Source organism: Gambusia affinis, linkage group LG17 (genome assembly GCF_019740435.1).
Source record: "Gambusia affinis linkage group LG17, SWU_Gaff_1.0, whole genome shotgun sequence".
NCBI lineage: Eukaryota > Metazoa > Chordata > Actinopteri > Cyprinodontiformes > Poeciliidae > Gambusia > Gambusia affinis.
The window spans coordinates 24,606,241-24,627,895 of record NC_057884.1 but is presented as its reverse complement, the minus strand read 5'-3'; the positions used below and the strand labels follow the sequence as shown (position 1 = coordinate 24,627,895).

General features: G+C 39.2%; 2 protein-coding genes across 3 annotated transcripts; one reads left to right on the top strand and one right to left on the bottom strand.

Moving 5' to 3' along the window:
* Positions 1–2,156: 2,156 nt before the first annotated feature.
* Positions 2,157–12,329, bottom strand: ccni (cyclin I). The gene is made up of 10 exons (XM_044144434.1): positions 12,035–12,329; positions 10,011–10,170; positions 6,737–6,871; positions 6,363–6,437; positions 6,130–6,270; positions 5,316–5,441; positions 5,138–5,239; positions 4,459–4,594; positions 3,688–3,815; positions 2,157–3,063 (listed from the first exon to the last, which is right to left on the bottom strand). The coding sequence occupies exons 2-10, from the start codon at positions 10,122–10,124 to the stop codon at positions 2,893–2,895; spliced, it is 1,128 nt and encodes a 375-aa protein (XP_044000369.1). The 5' UTR covers positions 10,125–10,170; positions 12,035–12,329; the 3' UTR covers positions 2,157–2,892.
* A 1,124-nt stretch (positions 12,330–13,453) lies between these two features.
* Positions 13,454–21,541, top strand: ccng2 (cyclin G2). 2 transcript variants are annotated; one of them, XM_044144432.1, is made up of 8 exons: positions 13,454–13,799; positions 15,798–15,936; positions 16,012–16,149; positions 16,470–16,720; positions 17,542–17,620; positions 17,702–17,800; positions 18,324–18,523; positions 20,712–21,541. In XM_044144432.1, the coding sequence occupies exons 2-8, from the start codon at positions 15,832–15,834 to the stop codon at positions 20,830–20,832; spliced, it is 993 nt and encodes a 330-aa protein (XP_044000367.1). In that variant the 5' UTR covers positions 13,454–13,799; positions 15,798–15,831; the 3' UTR covers positions 20,833–21,541. The 2 variants fall into 2 exon arrangements, with proteins under 2 accessions (XP_044000367.1, XP_044000368.1); XM_044144433.1 differs by lacking the exon at positions 13,454–13,799 and adding an exon at positions 14,971–15,266.
* The last annotated feature ends 114 nt before the right edge of the window (positions 21,542–21,655 follow it).

Here is a 21,655-nt window from a genome sequence, read left to right as displayed (position 1 = left end):
GGTTGCGGCATGTTGGGTCAGGCTGTTTGCGCTGCACCGTCTGACGTCAGAAACCTGTTTTACACCAATGTGTCAAACACAAACGAGTGAGAAACGTTTCTGTTTTAGGTTTTGGCCTGAAGAGTCGTGATGTAATTGTGCTGAAATAACAGGTCAACCGTGGATTCTGTCAAAATAAAACACTGTTTTTAATGAAAAACTGGGTTTTAAGATTAAAAAATAAATATATGAAATTCTTCCTGCAGGACAAACAGACTTCAGATTAGAGTTAGACTGGAATGCAAAACAAATTGCAGCTTTTTTGATAAGCGCATCACTTTCCTGGAATCGATTCAAAAATGAAACGAGAAGGGCAGAAACCAAACGGAGGATAAACAACTCCGAGGTTTTTCTTTTCTGGTGTAAGAGAGACTCTGCGAGTCATGGGAAAGAAAAAACAAACTGAAAGGCTGCAGAAAACATCAAAACATCTGTGAAATTCAAACAACGACAGGAATCTCAAGGTGTCATAAAAATCTCACTGAGACTTTGAAGCGTTAGCGCCTGAAAATGAGGAACAAACGCAGCAATCAGGAAGTTATCAGTTCCTCCTCCGACTTTAATAACAAACCAGAGTGAATCCCTGGGGGAAGGGAGGCGACTGAAAATGATGGAAACAAGCAGCCAGAGTCCAAAAACAAACCTTCAGAAACAGTTTTTATTTTATCTCTATCGTTCCTGAACCCTGTTGTTCAGTCGGATGTTTCATATCTTTATTTTCCTCTGCGCTGCTGTGAGATTCTCAGAGAGATAAAATACCACAGGCTGAAAGTATCTAAAACACTTGGAACAAAAATGCTTAATGAGATCCGAGTGATTTAATTTAAGAGGAAAACAATCATAATATAACATGACGCAAAACACAGCTAGCTAAAATGCTAGCTGCGCTACCGTAAAGGACCAACCATGAATAATAGCACAGAAATGCTATACCAACAAATATTTAAAAGAAGCTAAAGAGCTAAACCAACGTTGAGGCTAAAACTGAAACGCTACACCACCATGGTATTTAGTAGAAGCTAATGCTAAGCACTTGCCATACTCAGCAGAAACTAACACTACAATAATGTTAGTTTTTAGTAAATGGAAATGCTAAATGCTAACTTTAACCATGTTGTTTGTTTGTCCACATAACATAAAACCCTTATTGCAGCCAAATTCATCCAGATTTATTATTCTGTACCTACATGAACAGAACTTATCCTGAAAAATTAATTTAGGGGGAAGCTAGCTGTGCTAAATCTTGTTGTTATGTTATCAAAAAATGCTAAAGCGCTAATAAAACAAATTAGCTTTGCTATTAGAACATCATCAGAAATGTTCCCACCACTGTATTTTTATAACATTTATCTAATTCTGTAAAGTTTTATATCTGCTGCTGTAATAAAACGTTTCCCTCTTTGGAGAGGTTGTGAAAAAATACACCTATTTAAAAAATTCAGTCGTTTTTATACATTTGATAAAGTTTTTTTTAACTACAAATAAACATCTAAGATTTATTCATTAAACAGAATAAGTGCTTTCTGGAGGTGGGCAAAAGTTAGTACACCCTCCTGCAGAGGTCAATTTGAAAGAACTTCAGTAAGAAGATTTTGCTCCACTTCTCAGTTTCAGCTGTTTGGTCATTTCTGGGCTTTGACTAGGTCATTCTGTAGTCCTTGTTGAAGCTACTGGTGTGTAATTTTTCCTGCATCCCCAAACCATGACACTTCCACATCCATGCTTCACAGTTTGTTTGGTTCTTTTATTGAAGCTGATCTACGTTGATCCAAACATGTTCACGTGCGCCCTCTAGTGGTTGTTAAAGGGATGACAGCTTAAATTTTAAATGGACCAAAATGAATCCCAAGCTGGACTTCCTTTGTTTTTACCAAAACCTTTTGATCTTAATGGGTTAGAATGGAGCTACATCACCTTACCATGATGCTGCCACCTCCATTTTTCACCATTAGGTGAAAATAAACACAAATATGTTTACATTTGCTTCTGTTTTATATGTCTGGATTAATTTTTGTCGCTCTTGCACATTAAGTTTTGCAAAGAAAATCTGATTGATTGTTAGTTTTTGGCCTAGTTAAATCAGAATAAGTTGTGACGTGAAAGAAGCAGAGCAGGACTCTCGTTGTAAGGTCTTTATTTAGTGTTCAGGGTCCTGAAGCAGCCAGCAGCAGCTCCTCCAGCAGGAGAAACAGAGCTTTTTACACTGAGGGAAAATAATTTAAACAGAAAACATTTTAAACATCGTCTCCGTGAACCTCCACACTTCCACAGGAAAAGCTAACATCCTGGTCCTGATGGGTCAGAGAACCGGAGAGTCGTTGGCTGGGTTTGTTCTGAAGAACCAAACAGCAACAAATCATTTCTCATGCAATCACTTCAAGGTAACAAACTTAATAAAAAATTAAATTAAAACACGTTCTGGCAGCTGAAAGTTGAGTTTTTTGAATGTAACATTAATAAATGGCACCAAGTTTCTCCGTCGGGGTGAAGTCGCATTTTAGCAAAAAAAAGAAAAAAGAAAAAAGAAAAAAGAGGAAAACATGCAGAGAGAAAAAAACAACAGAAAACATTAAATTTTCACCATGAGCGACACGTTCAGGTTTTATGTTTAAATGTTTTTTTGTGTTAAACAAACAGAATAATTACATCAGAAGCAGATTTTTTTTAAACATTTTGGATGTTTAGTTTTTTTTTTTGCTCTGTTTTCCAGCTGCAGTGGCTGATGGGAGCTGCGGTCAGTTCCAGCTGAACGGCTCCACGTCCCGCCGCGCCTCGTTTCCACGGGAACGCCCAGCGGCCGATCGGACCCCAGAACCCGGTCGGTCCCACGGGCTGCCGAGGCGCTTCCCGTTTCTACGAGGCGCCGACCGGCTGCAGAGGGGGGCAGGGGGAGGAGCCGCTGCCGTAAGCCCCGCCCCCGGCCCCCGCTGCGGGCGGCGCCCCCTCATGGACGGCGGCGGTGACGTCTTCGTTGTAGAGGCGCTTGATGCCGTCGTAGAAGTCGTCCACGTCCATCTGCTCCACCTAGAGGCCGACGGAGGAAATGCAAACATTTAGAGAATAATTCATGTCAGAGGCTCTGAAGGTTGGAAATAAAACGTTTTAACCGGAGTGAAGTTGGTGCTGCTGTCGCTTTACAGATATTAATAAATGTTTCCAGAGGTCAAAGGTCAACCGGTCAACCCACATGTACAAATCAAATGCAACGTGTCAATCAACTGTGCTGCGTTTGTGCTGCAAATCGTATTATTTAAAACAAACTAAAAGTTTCAACAGACCACTGATGAATAAGAATTTTTCTTTTTTTAGTTTTGACCTTTGACCTCTGGAAACCTGTATTTCCAGGTGACGTCATTAATTGACCCAATAGACTAATGGATGTTTAATTCGACACCAACTGAACAGAATTGATGTCAAACATTTTTTCTTTGTGCCGCTGACATTTTAAAAACATCAATAAATTCTTTCAGAGTTCAAAGGTCAACCAGCCACAAGTACTAAATCAAATTAAATATTGCTAATTAAGTCTGCATTATTTGTGCAGCAACATTTTTAGATTTAAAAAAAAAAATCCAGAGGTCACCAGGGATTATTGATGGGATTATTATAGATTATTAAATGTGGATTATTAACACCTCCACAGCTCACCTTGCGCTTGGTGGAGGCTTTGCAGCGCAGCGTGACTTTCTGCAGGTGCTTCAGGTGATTCGGGGAAAGGGGCGGAGCTTTGCTCTCCTGTCCAGCTGCGGGTTGGTCCCTGGACGTCTCCATGGGCCCTGGATCCAAACAGAACCACATTCACAGCCTCTGACCCGTCCAAACCCGACTTTTACCAAATCATCTGATAAATCAAAGTTCTGCTGGTTTATTAAAAAGCAGCACATTTATGCAAAAACCCTCAACTTTCAGATTAATCTCAGAAAAATTAAACATTTTTTTGGAATATTTCTCAGATTCTAAATCTGAAATTTTTCAGTTTTTAACCCTGAAAAATTTTCCAAAGGAATTCTGTTATTACACTGTATCACACATTTCTATATGTGTTATAAATTATTTGTTCATTTACATTTTTTTATGTTTTTCTAACATTGAATAAAAACAGGAGTAAACAGTTAAATATCCAGAATCTGAAAACCTGTAAAATACGACAATTTATTTATCTGATTAATATCAAAACGATCAATTAATCATCAAAATAATCAGTTAATCTGTAGAATGATTAAATAATTGTCTAAATAATAAATTGAATAATAGATTAATAATCCATTCATCATCCAAATACTTGGTTAATCATCTGAATAAATATTGATTTTTTCCAAACATCATTTTGTTATTTGTGGCTGTAAACCCATCTGGTCTGAGGGTAGAAGAGGTTCTGGATGGTTCTTCTGGACCCGGCCGGTTCTGGAGGGAACCTACCCATCGGGCGGCGGGCCGGGGCGTTGAGCTGCAGGGGGCGGTAGATGTAAACGGTGTTGGGAGGCAGGGAAGCTGTGGGCGTGGACAGCCTGCGGGCGACCAGCTCTCTGCTGCGGATCAGCGCCGAGCTGTCGGCCTGCGAGGAAGAGGAGCAGGAGAGGAAGAGTTACACCTGGTCGCCATGGTGATGCAGTCGCGATTTCAGGACGTCTGCTCTGATTGGAGGATTCAGACTGAGATGGAGATTAAGAACGATTTTAGTCAGGCAAATTCTGAGGCACCTAAACAGAAAATAAACTGATGAAGAGGAAGGAAGGAAGGATGGAGAGAGAGAGAGAGAGAGAGAGAGAGAGAATAGTAGAGAACAAGTGAGGAAAGAGATTTATTAACATATATTTCATATTTTAGGGAATAAAATCTGGAAACTTTATTTTTTTTTCTTATTTTCTCCAAATTTATCCAAACCTAAAAAATCTGAAATCAATTTCAGTCTTTTCTGGTTCTGGTTCAGAAGCCTGGCACCGGGTCCAGGTTCTGGTTCTGGTTCTGGTTCCTTTATCTTCCAGGTAAAACCCGATGGAGCAGCGACGGTCTCCCAGTCTGACCAGCGAGGTTTAACCTTTGACCTTTGCTCCTCTCCTGTCTGGTTTCATGAACCGTTTGGCTGTTTCAGACTCACCTGAGCCTTCCTCAGCAGGTTGATGGTGAGCGCCAGCCAATCAGGACAGCAGGTCTCCAGCTCCAGGCTGATGAGGGCCAGGGCCAGCATGGATCCCCGGAGCTGCAGATCGACCCAAACGGAGCGTCACAAACCAAACAAACAAACAAACAAACAGGAAGTGGCGGCGGCGTCCCACCTGCATGAGGGCGTGGTCGGCCAGGCAGCTGTAGAGGCGGCGGGTGAGGAGGCCGAGGTGCTGGGAGCGGTTCAACCCGACAGAGTCCAGGAAGCCGGAGCGAGACGTCGTCGCCATCGCGTGGAACTGAGGCACAAATCAGAGCTGTTCACATTTCCTGCCACCGGGTGGCACTGCTGAGCCGATCAGAAACGGCTCAGTCAATCAAAATGAGGATCAATAGAGTCTCTGTCATCTACTTTAATCTGTGGAATATAAACGGAATAATTTGAGATGCAACATTTAATTTCCCTTCAATTAAATATTTTTGAGTTTTAATCAGAGACTGAAAAAACTTTTACTCTAAAAAAACCAGAGAAGGAGCTGAAATTTATTTTAATCAATTATTCAGAGGATTAATCAGTTATTTACAAGATTGATCAGTTATTTACAAGATTGATCAGTTATTCAAACTTAAATGAAGATTTTTTTCATTTAACTGCTTGAGTATGTTTTATGCAATATAAAAAATAAACAAATAAACAAAGATTCATTTATTGAACGCTCCTTTGTAGATTCATTTTTTGCAATAATTAATTCGTATTTAAATAAGAAGAGATTAATGAAAACAAATAAAACACTAAATCATAATTTAATGAAAATCCTTGAATCTTTTCATGAATCGTTACTGAAATTATATTTCAAAGATTTCTCTGCTTTTAATGTCAAGAAAAGTCGGGTTTATTCTTCCTCTATAATCGATTAATCACGATGAATACGATTAATCGTCTCAGCTCCAACTGTGTGTGTGTGTGTGTGTGTGTGAGAAACGTACGATGTGCAGGAAGTCCAGTGCGGTGGCGGTGTGCAGATCCCAGTCCAGTTTGTCCAGGACGAGTCTCTCCATCCTCAGGATCTCTGATGGAGAGCAGCCGCAGCGACTGGAGGCAGCCAGCTCCTTCAGAGAGGGAACACACTGACACACACGCACACACACACACACACACACACACGGTGAGCCTGACGGTCCTCTCAGCGGCGCTGACTCCCGGCGCTGAAGGCGTTTACCTCGTCCTCCTCGCAGGTCTTGGCAGCCAGGAAGAAGCAGGCGACGGCGATGCAGCGCAGGTACTTTGGACGGGCCTGAGAACAAATAATCAATCAATCAATCGATCAATTGATCAAGGAAACGAGCTCTGATAAAATCTACGATCAGAATTTATTTTATTATTTTCATGCTGGGGAACCTCAGCCAGTTTAACGGATCATGACATGGAAAAGTTTCTGCTTTAAAACATCCAGAGTTTGTTTTCTTTCACTGATTCAACAGAAAAGTTGAGTGGAAGGAAGAAATTAGAGGGGATCCATGCTTCATTACTATAATAAATGTATTTATTGCTGATTTTGTGTCTGGTGTCAGAACCAGTTTGTGTTTCTGGTACCTTGATGGGAGCCAGGAAGCGGTCCAGGATGCTAACGGCTAACACCAGGGTCTCCGGGTAGAGCTGCATCCGGCCGTGGAGCTCCGTCAGCCAGCGCACCGCCTCGTCCCGCTGCGCCGGGGAGACGTCTGTATCCTGAGACCAGCCACAAAACAGGTTACCATGACGACGGCCACTTTCAAGGTCAGGCTTCAAACTTTTCTGCTTTGGAGATTTAAAACAATTAACAGTTTAAATGGACTATTAGAAGATTTATTATATTATTAATAAAGTATTTTTATGATGTTTTACATTATGTAGCAAAGAAACAGTAAAATATTATTTAATTTTATGTTTTGAAATGTTTCCCAATTCATACACCTGAAAAAACAAAAACAAAAATTTATTTGGCTTAACATATAAAATATAAGCAAATCAAAAGTTAATAATTAATATTCAAAATTACAATAAATCTTCTCATCAAGCTTTCTGACATTTTGCAAATGGAAATAATTTAACTGAACTGAAAACAAGAAAAGTTTAGATTAAAAAAAAAAATTAAAATAAAGTTTTATCTTTTTTCCAGGTGGATGAAAATAGTTTCAACTTTAAATAAAGTTTTATAAATTTATCTTTTAATCAAATGTTAGATTATGTAGTCTGAATGTGAAGCTCTTTCCAAATCTTAAAAACAACTCAAGGATTTCTGTGGGGTCAAAAGGTCAAATGACCCGGATGGAAACTTTAACTTCACTTTGTTTATTAATGGATGTAAATGAAGTGAAGCGAAGAGCGAAACCTGGAGGCGCAGAAGAAGAGTTAAACACCGGTGTTCAAAGTGTGGCTCAGGGGCCGTTTGTGGTACCTTGAAATGATTTTGTTCGGCCACAAATCAAAAACGGTGAAAATTTGGACAAGAAAACAAGAAACAGTACCAAGAGTTAGAAAATGTTCTTTATTTTCTTAAAGCAACAGTGAAGCCTTTTTATGTTTTTTTTTGAGCAGATAAAACAAAATTAATTACAGTGAACAAAGTTTTCAATTTAATTTAAACTTTTTCAGGCACCAGCAGCCGAGTTAAGGTGTGTCCAGGATCTGACAACACGTCTGAAACAAACAGGTGACGCCACAACGCAGACAGGGTGAGACCAGCTGACGGTGCTGCAACACACACACACGCACACACACACACACACACACACACACACCCTGTCAGCTGGTTGGTTCTGTGACTCAGTCTCTCTGCTGCTTCCTGATTGTGTGTCACGTCTGAGAACAGCAGGTTTTATTTCTGTCTTTTGTGAAACGCTGAGTCGAAACGCCGCCCAGAATCACGTGACCATGGCAACCGAACAATTCGTCAACAATCGTTTCGTAACTTTAACTTCACGGTTTGGAAACACGTCACACCTCAAGGAGACGGGAGAAAAGAAAACAAAAGACATTTTTAAGGATATGATTCTCTGTGGTTGGTTGGGTTTTTATAATCCGGTGAATGAATAGACGGTATTTATGGTATTTATAATATTTATAATATTTATGGTATTTAATAATTAGAAAGTGGGTTGGAATGTTGGTTGTGTTTTGCTTTCAATTCCTAAACCAACTCTATTTAAAAAGCATTTAAAAGAAACAGCAGCCACTGAACAAAAAGCTGCAAAACAGAATGACTAAAACTAAAACAAGTAGAAATAAAATACAAGAAGTTAAGACACAGAGAGAAGAAAATCTAAATAAAATGATTCCCTCCCATCTGTTCCTCCATTTCTAAAAAATTAATTATGTCTGTTAATTATTAAACTCAAGAGAAACATTATAAGACATTAATTTTAATTAATTAACACATTAAAAATGTTACACAATTAATTTAATTTTTCTATTGTAAAAGTTTTGGGCGGAACCTTTGTTTCTGGTACGGCAGTAAATCTGACGCACAAGCAACATCCGCTAACAGCAGCAATGGGAAAAACTTCTGGGTTTTAATTCCTGATTGGTCGCCAGAAACTGTTGTGTTCAAGTTGGGCTAAAAGACGTTAGCCTATCAGCAAAGCTATGCTAGCCTACTATAGCATATGAATGCTAACGATGTAGCAGCTAATGCAACCCATAAATGCTTTAATGGTTTGTCAGAGTTTGGTGACTGGAAAAGTTAATAAAGTTAAATTTATTTTTTATATCAGAACTGAAAACAATAAAAAAACATTTTGAAGAAATTGATGAAGTTATTTAGATTTTGTCCATTTATATAAACTGTTTCTAATGTGATATTTTATTATTTTGTGATGCCTGCTGCTCCAACATGGCCGCCGCCGCTGCCTGCGTTTCTCCTTCAGGCTAAAACAACAAACAGAAACTTTGACCTGCGTTTGGATGTTTCTGCATGTACATGACAGAGTCAATGATTCCCAGTTGTGTCGTTTTACGGTTTCATAACTGAAAGGGAAGAAAAAGCAGAACTGAGTTTGTTTTTGACGTCGTTCAGGTTTTCCCCTCAGTGACGTAAAAATCCCAAAATGAAGCTGAAACATCCGAAGTTGATCCAGTTTCCACTGTGGGAAATCTCTGTGAGGAGGATCCCCCTCAGTTTGTGACCCAGTAACCAAATTTAAATAAAGTTTACCTTTTCAAAACAAAGTGCTCTTAGGAGTATTTTTATTATGAAGTATTTCTGCTCTTACTTCAGTAAAATTTCTGGATTTTCTTCCCAAAAAAAATTTTTTTTGACAGATTTAACAACTATGGTATTAGTATAAAAAAAAATTTATTTTGCCTTATTTTGTTATTTTTTGTTACTTTTATAAATTTTTGTCATTTTGGTCCTTAAAATATTTGAATTTCTGCTTAACTTTATATTTTGGTCCATCTGATGATGTAATTTTGGAATATTAAATGATTGATCATTTGATCAGTTGAGAAAACTTTTTACCAAATACTTTTTTACCCTGGAGTAATTTCTTGGACGGATACTTTTTTACTTTTACTTAAGTAAAAATGTATTGAAGTTCTGTTACCGTTACAACTGAAAAAAAGAAAACTAACTTAAAAGTAACTTTTCAGCAAGAAATAGAAGTCAATAATTCCTAAATATTGATGAAGAATTGGCAGATTATTTCACCTGTAATATGATAAAAATATTAAAATTGTTTTATGTGACTAGAAGTTTTTCAAGATTTAAGGAGTTCTTAAATAAAACAAGCTCAGATTTGTTGTAAGTTAGTTTAGTCTTATTCCTGGAGATCTTCACTCTATAAACTTGTTAACATTCGTAGTTTCTGCAGTGACGCGCCGTCCTGACCTGGGAGTTGGGCTTCTTGGCCACGTAGCCTCTCCACGTCTGGGCTTCCCTAGAGGCGGCCTTCTCCAGGAGAAAAGACAGCCTCTGGCGTCCCCAGGGTTGGGCAAACTTCATTCTGGCCTCCCCGGGTCGAGCCGACCTCCCCACTGGATACAGCTACCTGCACACACACACGCGCACACACACCATGACGACACACAGCTCAGCTTCACGTAAACACAATGTGTGTTTTTATGCTAAGCTAACGCTTTCAAAGTGTCTGTTTTATCATTTAAGGTTTCCATTGTAAAAACCAACAAGTTTCAACTTCTAGTTGGTTTATTTAACAACAAAACGTTGATTTAAAGGATCAGAATTATTGTAAATAAATGTTTTTTTAGCTTTCCATCAAGTTATAATGTTTTTCCCTCATTGTAAACAAACCTGGAGTGTTGCTTTGATTCTTTCATCCTTCAATCTCCATGGCAACCATTCAGCTGCCCAGCTCCTCCCCCACTCGGCTCCTTCAGACTAGCCAGCAGCAATTAGCAAACACCTGCTGAGCTCATTATAGGAGCTGCTTCTCAGTAAAACCCAGGTGAAAACGATTTGACAAAGGGTTAATAGAGGAGCCATGTTGGGACGACTTCCTGAAGGCGGAGCTTCAGAAAGAGCAGGAGCTTCTTAAAGAGACAGAAGCCCAGTTTCAAGGCCTTAAATTACTAAGTTAAATAACTTTTAAGTCATATTTGTTATATGTGGCATTTTTTAAAACAATTGAAGGCAACAGTTGATTGTACTATAAAATGGTACTACATTGGTACTGCCCCATTCATTTTTGGAAAAGATCAATCTGCTGATATTTACATGTGAAGCCAATTTTATCTTCCTTCATAAAGGTCTGAAAATCAGCCACTGTCCCCATTTGGTCTTAATAATTTCAGACAGAAGAAAATAATAACAAAAATTTTTTTGTCTAAAATCGGAATTGCCAGGTCAGGATGTTTAAAGATAAATGATCGGACAGAAAATTGTAATCAGTGCACTTTTAAATCAAACTGATCTGAAAATGTACAGTCATAATGGGAGACATCAAATTTTATGATAATCTGCACCTAAATATCTAATAAAAGTTATAAATTAACCAGCAAAATGGGTGGAACATTAATTACAAAACATTGCTGAGGTTGAAGGGTAAAATCTAAAATGTTTCAATATGGAATTTCGGAGATTTTTATATTCTTTTCTTTCATTAGTTTCAATGTAAGAAATTCAGTTTTTGAATATCTGACACATCGCTGTGCTAAAGTTCAATTCGTTTTAACATCTGGCACTATCGCAGTTAAACAAAAATATGGTAATTTGTAAAATTATTCTTCAAATTTTGCTCTACTTCAATTTATTTTACTGCTGTTTTAACTGATACTTGCATAAAGATATAGATCAATGATTTAAATCAGTTTTCCAGACAAACAGCTGCAAAAGGTTCATTGTTACAAAACATCTAAAGCTCAGTCAGACTGGATAGAAAGCATGTGTGAAGATCAATTTTCAGAATTTAGATCTGGACTTTGACTAGATCCTTCTAAGACTTGATCTAAATTATCCTATAATATGTTTGGATGGATAATTGGTCAAAAGTGATAGATTTTGTCAACAAAAACGTAATAATTTTAGGTGCTAATTTTACACAGAGCTTTAGAAACAGCCAGGGCTTGCTGACAGGTTGGAAAACACCTGGAAGGTCCAACAGAAATTAGGGAAATTTCCAGAACTCAGTAGGCAGGTGCATTTGAAAATGAAACAAACTACTTTCTGGAATGCAGCTAATTTCACAGCGCAGCTAGCAGCTTCAGAGCTAACATTACGGACAATAAAAAGCAGCTTTATTGTTTAAATATTCTAGAAACAAAACCCAGAGCTTCCCGTTGGGGTGAAATAAAAGCGATTGATTGCTTTATTGCAGTAATAAACACTAACAATACCACAGGGACATTTAAATGTCTGAGTCAGCGCCAGTAAGTAGACGGAGCCCGGCGTCTTACCTCCCCTGCGAAGCGGAGAAAACCACAGTTGGGTTTCATCCGGTCCTCTCGATCCAAGCAGGAAGAAAGACGGGTGGAATCGAGGACCCGTGCTCCGGTTTAGTCGTCCATCGTGAGTTTTGAGGGTAGAGGGGTTGATATATAAATATATATAAAAAAAATAAGAACGGAATATAGACGGGATACGTCTACTTCCGAGGAGGGGACTGGGAGGAGAGAGAGGGAGCGGATGAAACCCCGCCCACCTCCGGCCAGCGCTAACGCGAGAAACAATCCCACCTTCTGTTTGAAGTTCATTGTTATGCAACGATTCCACTGTAAATAAAGCGTTACATTTGTACAAACAAGGATTTTACCTTCTGTTTCACACGCTCACAAAATACACTAAATATAGACATAGAGAGGAGATAAAAAGAACAAATATGTGCATATATATGTACGCAGGTTAGTATGGTGGAAAAGTATGGTGTTTGTTCCATAACAGAGTAATTGTGGAACAAAAACAGTCATAAGTAATCGCGATTCAAGAAAATAATAATAAAAACAATTGAATCAAAAATAAAAATAGTCAATTTATTTTCTTAGTTTTTAATTTGTTAGTTTATTTTCATTTTTATAGGAAACAGATGCTATTGATCCAAAATTTTAAAAGATTTTGCATGTTTGCTGTATCAAAACCGACATTTGGTTTTTAAATTCTTTCATTTATTATAAGAACAGAATTTCTTCCAAAATGCTTAACCAAATTCTATAAAGTAACTAAACGCTGATTTGGTTGCAGCAAAATCGACTTTTCAGTAAAACCTCTAGATACATGTGGGTCTACTAATTATAAAGTATTTGTTATAAATAGACAAATACTTTGTTTTGTATTTAACGTTTTCTATTGTAAGAATATTTTGGTAATAAATTGACAGGATTCTTCAGAATTGCTGTAACACAATCATCTACAGAAAATCTTTCCTACTCACACCTATCATCTTATAATTTATTGATGTCATTGGGAAATTAAATGTCGTTGTGACTCAAAAACTCAATTTCTATTTGAGATTATTAAAGTATTTTAAACTGAACTGAATTAAATAGCGTGTGTTTCACTTTAATTAACTTGTAAGGCTCTTCTAACATTTTAACCGTAAACTAATTACCTTTTTTTTTTTTTTTTTACATAAGTCATCTTTATCAGAGTCCCAAAAAAGTCAATAAGTGTTTCAGCTGATTACAGACATTGTTTTTGAGATTTAATACCAAGTTTAGTTGATAACAGTTGTTAAAAGGCTGTCAAATACAACTACGTAATGTCCAGTTTACGTCAGGAGCATTGATTTCCCTAGACCAATCAGAATGTAGAATTTTGGGCGGACTATTTGAACACAACAAGTTGCCGGTTGCTGATTGGCTAATGGAAAAGTCAGTCACAGGGGGGTGCGTCTCCCCGAAGAGCTTTTAGATTTCAGTCACTCTTAATATTTCTCAACATATGATACACCTAGACGATATATATGGATATATTAGATCGAAGTAAAGTAAAAAATGCTGGTAAAATGTTCGTTGCAACCGTTGATTTATGTGCTTAGACCTTAACAGGAGGCGGTTTCTAACGTCAACCAAGGCTGTGATTGGTTGTTGCGGTTTTGCTAGGACATGTGGGCGGAGCCTGTCTGAACATCAACAAAAGAGAGGAAAGAGAAAGGAGGAGTAGAAAAGAGGAGAGCCGACTGGAAGAAATAAACGATAGATATGTGGCTTTAACCAACAATAACAGGTAGGAAAACCATTTTAAAGTGTTTTCAAGCTTTTAACTCGTCCTGACATCGAGTTGTTACGGGGAAATATTCTGCTTTGATTCGGTTTTAGCAAAGAAACCCCCTGGAAGAATAGATAACCAACAATTGTCTTTTAGCTACAGATATTTTACCGATAATCTAAATATATTAATGATGTTCAACCGTTACCAAGCTGTAGTTATGCTATTATTTCTATAACAGAAAATAACTCCGGAAAGACGACGAAGATGGTATCCGATTCGGAGCCTCAGTAAAGGGCTATTCCGAAGGTTTTTTCAAATCTGGAGCATTTTATTTTTTATATCAGCTCTAGTTTAAAATCTAAAACTGATCGATTACCTTATGATGAACAGAAGACAAAATTAAATAAAACAATTTAAAACAACATCTCTGACCCGTTAAATCTTCGTTGTGTTCGTGAATGAACAAATAAAAACCAGCTTGTTTTATTTTCTCTGTAATCTCAAAGTTAGTCCACATCCAGCCTCAGTTTAAGACTTTTATTCTGCTTTAAATTGAACTTATGTTCCTTAAAACACAATTTATAACAGGTGAAACCTTTGTTCTGCCTGTGAAATACAAATTAATAAATTAATTTTAAACTCTAAATTCCTCTTAATCTAACCTCTGTTATTTCGCAGTTAAATAAATGTACAAAAATACCAACTGAAACATTAAAGTATGATGCAATTTGTCTACTTTTTGTGGTTTTGGTGGCAAAAAATTAAAAAAATAAAGTTTTCCTGGACCACCACAGAATAAATTGATCCATTATTAGTCATGAATATAATTGAAAAAATCTCTTTATATCACATTTTTCTGAATTTTAAGCCAGTAAATCTTAAATCTTTTTAAAAAGAGTGAAATCTCCTTTTTACTTTGTATGTTTACGTGACCGAACCGCAAGCCAACTTCAGCGTCGTTCATCCGGAATCATTGACATAAATTCTCCAGTTTCCAAATATTAAAGGATATTTTTACACATTTTCTTTCAGATTTCTGTTAAATGTTATGATAATGAATTAAAATGTGTGACTGTGGCTGTTTCTGAAGTGAGGGAATGTGGTTATATGTGTTAAAAGCGGTTCCCCTCCCCCCACTCCGAGCAAAGGATTTAAAAACGCAAACAAACGGTTCAAGCTCAGTTCGACGGTAACGGTCCACTTTAACGACCCAAACCCGGAAGGTTTTGGTTTAAATGCGGTGTTTTCTGGTTAAATTAGAGAGAGAAACGTTTAAAAAAATTCTGATTTCTGTTTGTGGGTTAGACTGAGAAGGCGTCTACCGGAGGAAACCTGACACCGGAGCCCGGCTCCAGCTGGGGGAAGTGGGCCGGGTTCGGGTTCCCTGCCGGGGCCAAGAGGCCGATCATTGACAGGGTTACATCACAGCACAGCTCCGGAACACAAACCGGGTTCTACCCGAACCTAAAGCCTTACTAGGAGGTCAGAAATAGTTCACGATTGGAGATCTGAAAAGTGCGGAGTGCTTTTTTGTTTTAAGGAATCCAGTTTTACATAATGAATGCAGGGGAAATCACAAATTATGAAACACGGTGTCATGGTGTGGCGATATGGACTCAGGTTTTAAACAACATATTGAGGTACTATTGTAATAACAATAAAAGTGACAATTAAAACTAATTATTACTAATTTTTTAGCTAATACTATGGCTGACTGTGTGTTACAGCAATTATAGCTCCACAAATGCTGTTGTAGAAAAACATTCCTATTTGTAATACACAGTCACACAAAGAAGTGTGATTGACATTTCCTTAGAACAACAAATAATACAGATAGTTTTGATGGCTTTTAAACATCACTATTTAGGATTTATCATGACTGATGAATTAAAATTGTCATGACAAATGATAAACCATACCATAAAAGGGACTTTGTTTAAAGTTTTTTCCAGTAGCTACAGGGAAGCTGCTAGGCTAGGCTAAAGGCTAAATCATCTTATTTTTTCCTTGCAGTGTCTGAACTGTGGTGGCAAAACAAACCGTGAACATGGATGCCGTGCGGCTAATGAAGGAGCTGAGGGTGAATTATGAGCAGGAGGAGGATTTTCTGCCCAGAGAGGCGGGCCTGAACCTCATCGTTTCTGCCCAGCAGGTGAGAAATGCGTCCAGCCAGTAAAGTCCAGAGTAACTCTGCTGTGAGATTCTCTAAACTGTCTTTGCTCCCCAGACCGGCGGCCAGATCACAGCCAGGAGCCGGGATGTGACCGTGGAGGATCTGTGGAGCCTGACCAGCTTCTTCGGTTACAGCACCCAGAGCTTCGTCCAGGCCGTCAGCCTGCTGGACAGATTCCTGGCCATGATGAGGGTACGACCGACCGCCTCCAGTCCAGAACACTACAATTAGCTGTTAGTGAACGTTTTGGCTAGCTGTGCCCATCACTCACATTAACTGCTGCTAATTTTGTTTGCCATGGCAGCCATCTTGAAAACTTTCCATTAGAAAAAGGAAAAACAAGATGATAATCATCTGTGATAAATATTCTCAAATTTAGTACAAAACTTGTTTTCCTTGACAACCATGGTGGCCATCTTGAATTATTTAGTGGTAAATGTTTTCCAGGTGAAATCTGTTTGAAGTTGGTTTTTGCATCGGTGCGTGAAAGATTTTTCTGAAATGTTCTTCAGGTCCAGCCCAAACACCTGTCCTGCGTCAGCCTCAGCTGCCTCCACCTGGCGGCCAGAGTGACGGAGGAGGAGTGCGACCTGACGCCGGCCGACGAGCTCATCCGCATCGGCCAGTGCCGCTTCACCGTGTCCGACCTCGGCCGCATGGAGAAGATCGTCGCCGAGAAGCTGCGCTTCAAGTCCAAAGCCGTGACCGCCTTAACCTTCCTGCAGCTCTACCACCAGATCACGCTCACGCACGCCACCTACAGGTGAGGCGCAGACTGCAAACCCAAATCACAACTGTTTCAGTCGACTATTCTGACGATTAATCAATTATTCTGACGATTAATCGATTATTCTGACGATTAATCAAATGGGAAAATGGTCACATTCTGCAGATTTGTCATTTAATCACTTCAGCCTTTTTCTGCAATATTAGAAATATGTTTAAAGGTGCAAATAAAGAAATAATTAAGTCAGAATTAGGATCCAATCAGCTGCAGCCTCTATAAAAGGCCTCATCGGCGCGTCTGGGCCGGGTTCGGGTCAGAGCTGCTCCCGTTTGCTGCAGAGGTTAAAGTAGGGCAGCTGGCGCTGATAAGGCCGACCAGCCGTCTGCAGAGGTTGAACACAAAGTTCAGCTCCAGCTGGATTACACTGTCAGCTTGTTGACAGTTTACCTGAGAGCCATAAAAAGGTCCAGGTTTCTTCTGGAGTCGGTTAGTTGCATGAATCCAAAAGTCGGATCACCAGATTCAGATCTGTTATGGTAACAAATGTTGCTGGACGGTAAACTGCAGAAGTTTTCACAATTAAATGACAGTATTGTTGTTTTGACACCATTTTTTAAAATAATATAATGGAAGAACAAATTCAGGAAGATCAAACTTTAAATTCTACTGAACGTTTTAACCTGAACCTGGGCTGTAAATGTTGAAGGTTCATTAGAACACAAGTTAAAAAAAGGGAAGTTGTGCTCATCTGGCTGAACTTCTCTGCGTCGTTAGATGCTGGATGTGCAGAAATCTCGTCTCTAGCAGCAGGAAATCGTTGCGGCTCTGATCTGATTTGGTTGTTTTTGCGCGAACAGGAAGGAGACGCTGAGCCTGGAGAAGCTGGAAGCTCAGCTGAAAGCCTGTCTGTGCCGGATCGCCTTCTCCAAAGCAAAGGTAGGACGAGCCGTCGGTCCCGCCGAGCCCCTCTGGGTCCGACCGCACAGAGGTTCTGATCCAGCCCGTCTGTCCCTGCAGCCGTCCGTCCTGGCCCTGGCTCTCCTCAGGCAGGAGATGAAGAGCCTCCAGTCGGAGGACATGCTGGAGATCGCCTTCCACATCCAGAGACACCTGAAGGTACGTCCAGGAAACCAGCCGACCGGACACATGCTGGACCCAACCGGGACGTTTGTCCTGATGAATCAGGAGCTCTTCTGATCTCATGTCTCTAAATCCTGGTTTTTATTATTATTCCTAATGGATCAGTGACTCATCAATCATCTGATATTTTATATGTTAGTTATTTAAAGTTGGGGTATTTATTTTTAGTTAAATGTGTTTTGTTGTCAAATCAGTCAGAAAACATTACAAAACATAATGTGAGCGTGTTCTACAGCAGGTAGAGAGCAACTAAAACATAAAGACATTAATTAGTCATAAATAATGTTTATGTAACGTTAAAGTGAAAAAGATGAAGTCAGACGGTTCAGTTTTCTGGAACAAAGAGAAACTTTCTGTCTCTGGATTCCCTGAATCCCCTCCAGCAGCAGCAGGTCGGGTTTTAACCTGCTGACCCGAACAAAACGGCCCGTTTCCGTTTACATCTCTTCAGGAAAGCTTTGGTTTTAACCCGCCATTTAACCCGCCGTCTCGGTTTCAGATTCCCGACGCGGAGCTGCAGCGGTGGAGCGAGCGGGTGGCCCGCTGCCTGTCGGACTACGCCTCGCCCAAATGCAGCAAGCCCAACCACCGGAAGCTGCAGTGGATCGTGTCCCGGCGGACCGCGCAGAACCTGCACAGCCACCGCAGCGTGCCGGAGCTGCCCACCATCCCAGAGGGCTGCTGGGACGAGAGCGAGAGGTGAGAGAAGTTCTTAAATCTGGTCCAGATTTAATCTGGCGCGGCGCTCCGACTTCCACCAGGGAGCCGCTGACGGAGGCTAACGCCGTTAGCAGCTGCAGAGGGAGACGGCTCGGTGCCTGACACGCAAAGCGGAGTCAGAGTTTCATGAATAGCTTTACTGAAACACATCAGCAGCAAATATTGAAGTTTAAATTGTTCCTTAAGAGAAAGGAAAAAGTCCGTAAACGTGTCGGAACCAAACGAAGCCCAATTAATCAGCCCAAAGTAAAATACATGTTATTTTTGTTCTCTGCTGGTTTTTAATGTAATTTCCCACATTTTAAACTTTAAATATCATCCCACTCCATTTTGTCTCTTGTTTGAGATTAATACATGAAAAAATAAATCAGAAATACCCAAGTTATGGAAAAAAAAATCTTCAAACTTCAGACTTAAAGTGAAGGGAATTTAAAGTTCAACGTTTACTAATAACCTCAATATAAACGAGTTTTTTATTTTTAAAAGTTACTCTGTTTCTGGACTTTTAAAAATAAATGTTTGTATTTTTAGCAGTATTTCTTGTTAAAAAGGAACTGATTGTTTATTAACTGTCAAACATTTCTGGTTATTTTTTTATGTGATTAATCGATAAGTAATCGATTAATCGTCAGAGTAACTGATAGATTACTTGATGACTAAAATAATAATCTGCAAACACGCCCTGAAACTGGAGTCAAAATAAAAGCTGAGTAAAATGTTCCATCGACACGTTGCAGCAGCAAAACTCAGAAAGCTTTGAACTTCACAGGTATTTCACCTGAAAGGGCAGCGGCCACGCCCCTGGAGCGTCTCCAAGGCAACGCTGCTTTTAATGTCAGCATTAGTGAGTAAAAGTCGTTCCTCAAATCAAACTGCGTCAGAGTTACAGGAATAATCACCTCTGAGGCAACAGCATCGTGCAGCAACGCTCGGCTTTCTGATGTGTCACACCGCAGCGCCGTATCTGGTCACGTCCTCAGAGACAGTTTTATTACATCACAGTTTATTTAACTGAGTCAAGATAAGAGGAAGAAACCCAAAGGAGCTCAGTGTGTCGATGTTTAACCAAGAACATTCGATCAGCTGATCTGTCGTTTCCCCTGCAGAACCGGTTCAAACTAAGTTTCTGTTTCCAAATGAAAACTTGCTGGTCCACATTCTGCTCCACTTCCTAGTTTCCAGAAAATCTGGAAATCTGAGTTTTTATTAGATTATTAGCAGAGAACCTCAAGATTTTGTTTCAGGTGAAAAACGAAGCAATTTAAGGTTCTGTGTTGATCTCCTGTGACTAAATCCTGGCTACAATTTTAAAATAATTAAAGGGCTGAAACGATTAATCACGATTAATCGTTTATTGAAATAATTATTAACTGCTTTAGTAGCTGATTTATTGTTAACTGGATTATACAGACACAAAAAGAAGCAATTTTACTGAAAGAACAAACCAGAACTGTGCAGATATGTATATTATATGTTCTGCATATTACTCCTTCAGAAACGGTTTCAACTTCACCTGATTGAAATTCTCTAACAACAAAAAAATCTCATTAAGCACCTTTTGCATCCAATTAACCAGCTAATCCAAAAATAATCCCTAAATCAGATGAACTGTATTAATGAGCAAAAAACATGTTATTGGGATTTATCAAAAAATGTTTATTCTGCAGATTTTTTCATTCAACTGCTTCATCCTTTCTTATAGAATATTACAAATAGATAAAAAAATACACAAAGAAACAATTAAAATCATTGTTTTAAATAAGAAAATAAACATTTTATTCTCTAAAATGCAACAAAACAGCCTTCATTTAGTGAACGTTTGATTATTTGTAACACAGGATGCACCGGCAGCATCAAATATACCGTCTACTGATTTGTTATTTTTTGGATTAATAACTGAATTTGAACCAGATGAATTCTGGGTAGAAAATACTGACAAAGAAGATTTTTTCATTTTTTGTATCGTTTGGCTTAATTTGTGTTTTGAGTGTGTCGTTCTTTCAGCAAGTTGCCTTTTTTAAACAATTGATACGTAAACTAGTTAATGATATTTAAATAAACGATTAATCGTGATTAATCGTTTCAGCTCTAAACCAAATGTTGACAGAAGTTTGGTTGCGGTTGCGTCTGGAGATGTTAAAATTTTTCCCCGTCTTCTGGCCCACAGTGAGGACTCTGGTGAAGACGTGATGAGCTCAGGAGACGAGTCTCTCTGCAGCTCTCTGGGCAGCGACGCCGAAGGCCCCTTCTTCCCGCTGCACCTCCGCCGCCAGTACCTCGCCGCCTGAAGGCTCCGCCCCCTCCCCGTGCCGTCCGTCTCTCCGTCCCCGTCACTTCCTGCCGTCTTCATTTTATGCTCTGCCGCCGGCGGAGCGGCGCACAATCTCTGGCAGCTGCTAGCGTTAGCTTGTAGCGGCGTCACATTCCAGGATGCAATGACTTCCTGGTCAGGTTTGGAGAAACTCTGAGCCTCTCGGTGCCGAGTCAGCAGACCAGGCTGCAACAAAGACCATTTGCCAAAACGTGTCCCGTTTGTCTGAATGTCTGTTTGTCTTTGACTGTTATTAACATGCGACTGTTTCTGGAGCGCAGAAGGTTGAAGCAGCAGATGGAGTCGTTTTGTTCATTTAATCCCAAATATCAGCTGAAAACAGGAAATCCAGAGGAAGGTGCTGCTTTTCCTTTCTGTTTCCAACTTTAATTTGCACAGTTTTTGTTTTGAAATGTGTTAGAAGGTGGAAGTGTGTTTAGCGTACATGTGGACGTGTGAACCTGCTATGATGTAGCTTAGCTCAGTTTGAAAGTGAGGATGTTGTTTCAAACTAAATAATGCAGAATGTGTCAAAAAAATGAAAAAATGTTTATAGAAAAACTTGTAAAACTGTAAATGGTGTACAAAAAAATTCTGTTAATAGTTCTGTAGATAGTGAGTTATTTATTCTGTTTTTGTCACATGTCCTGAAAAAGAAAAACCTTATAAAAACACAATATTTTTAATCCACTGCCTGCTGTTTGTTCATTTTGTAGCTGATTAAGATCCGCCACCAGGAAACGATTCACGTCAAAATAACTTGACTGGGTCAAACTGGATTTTTAGGATCTGGAAAGACG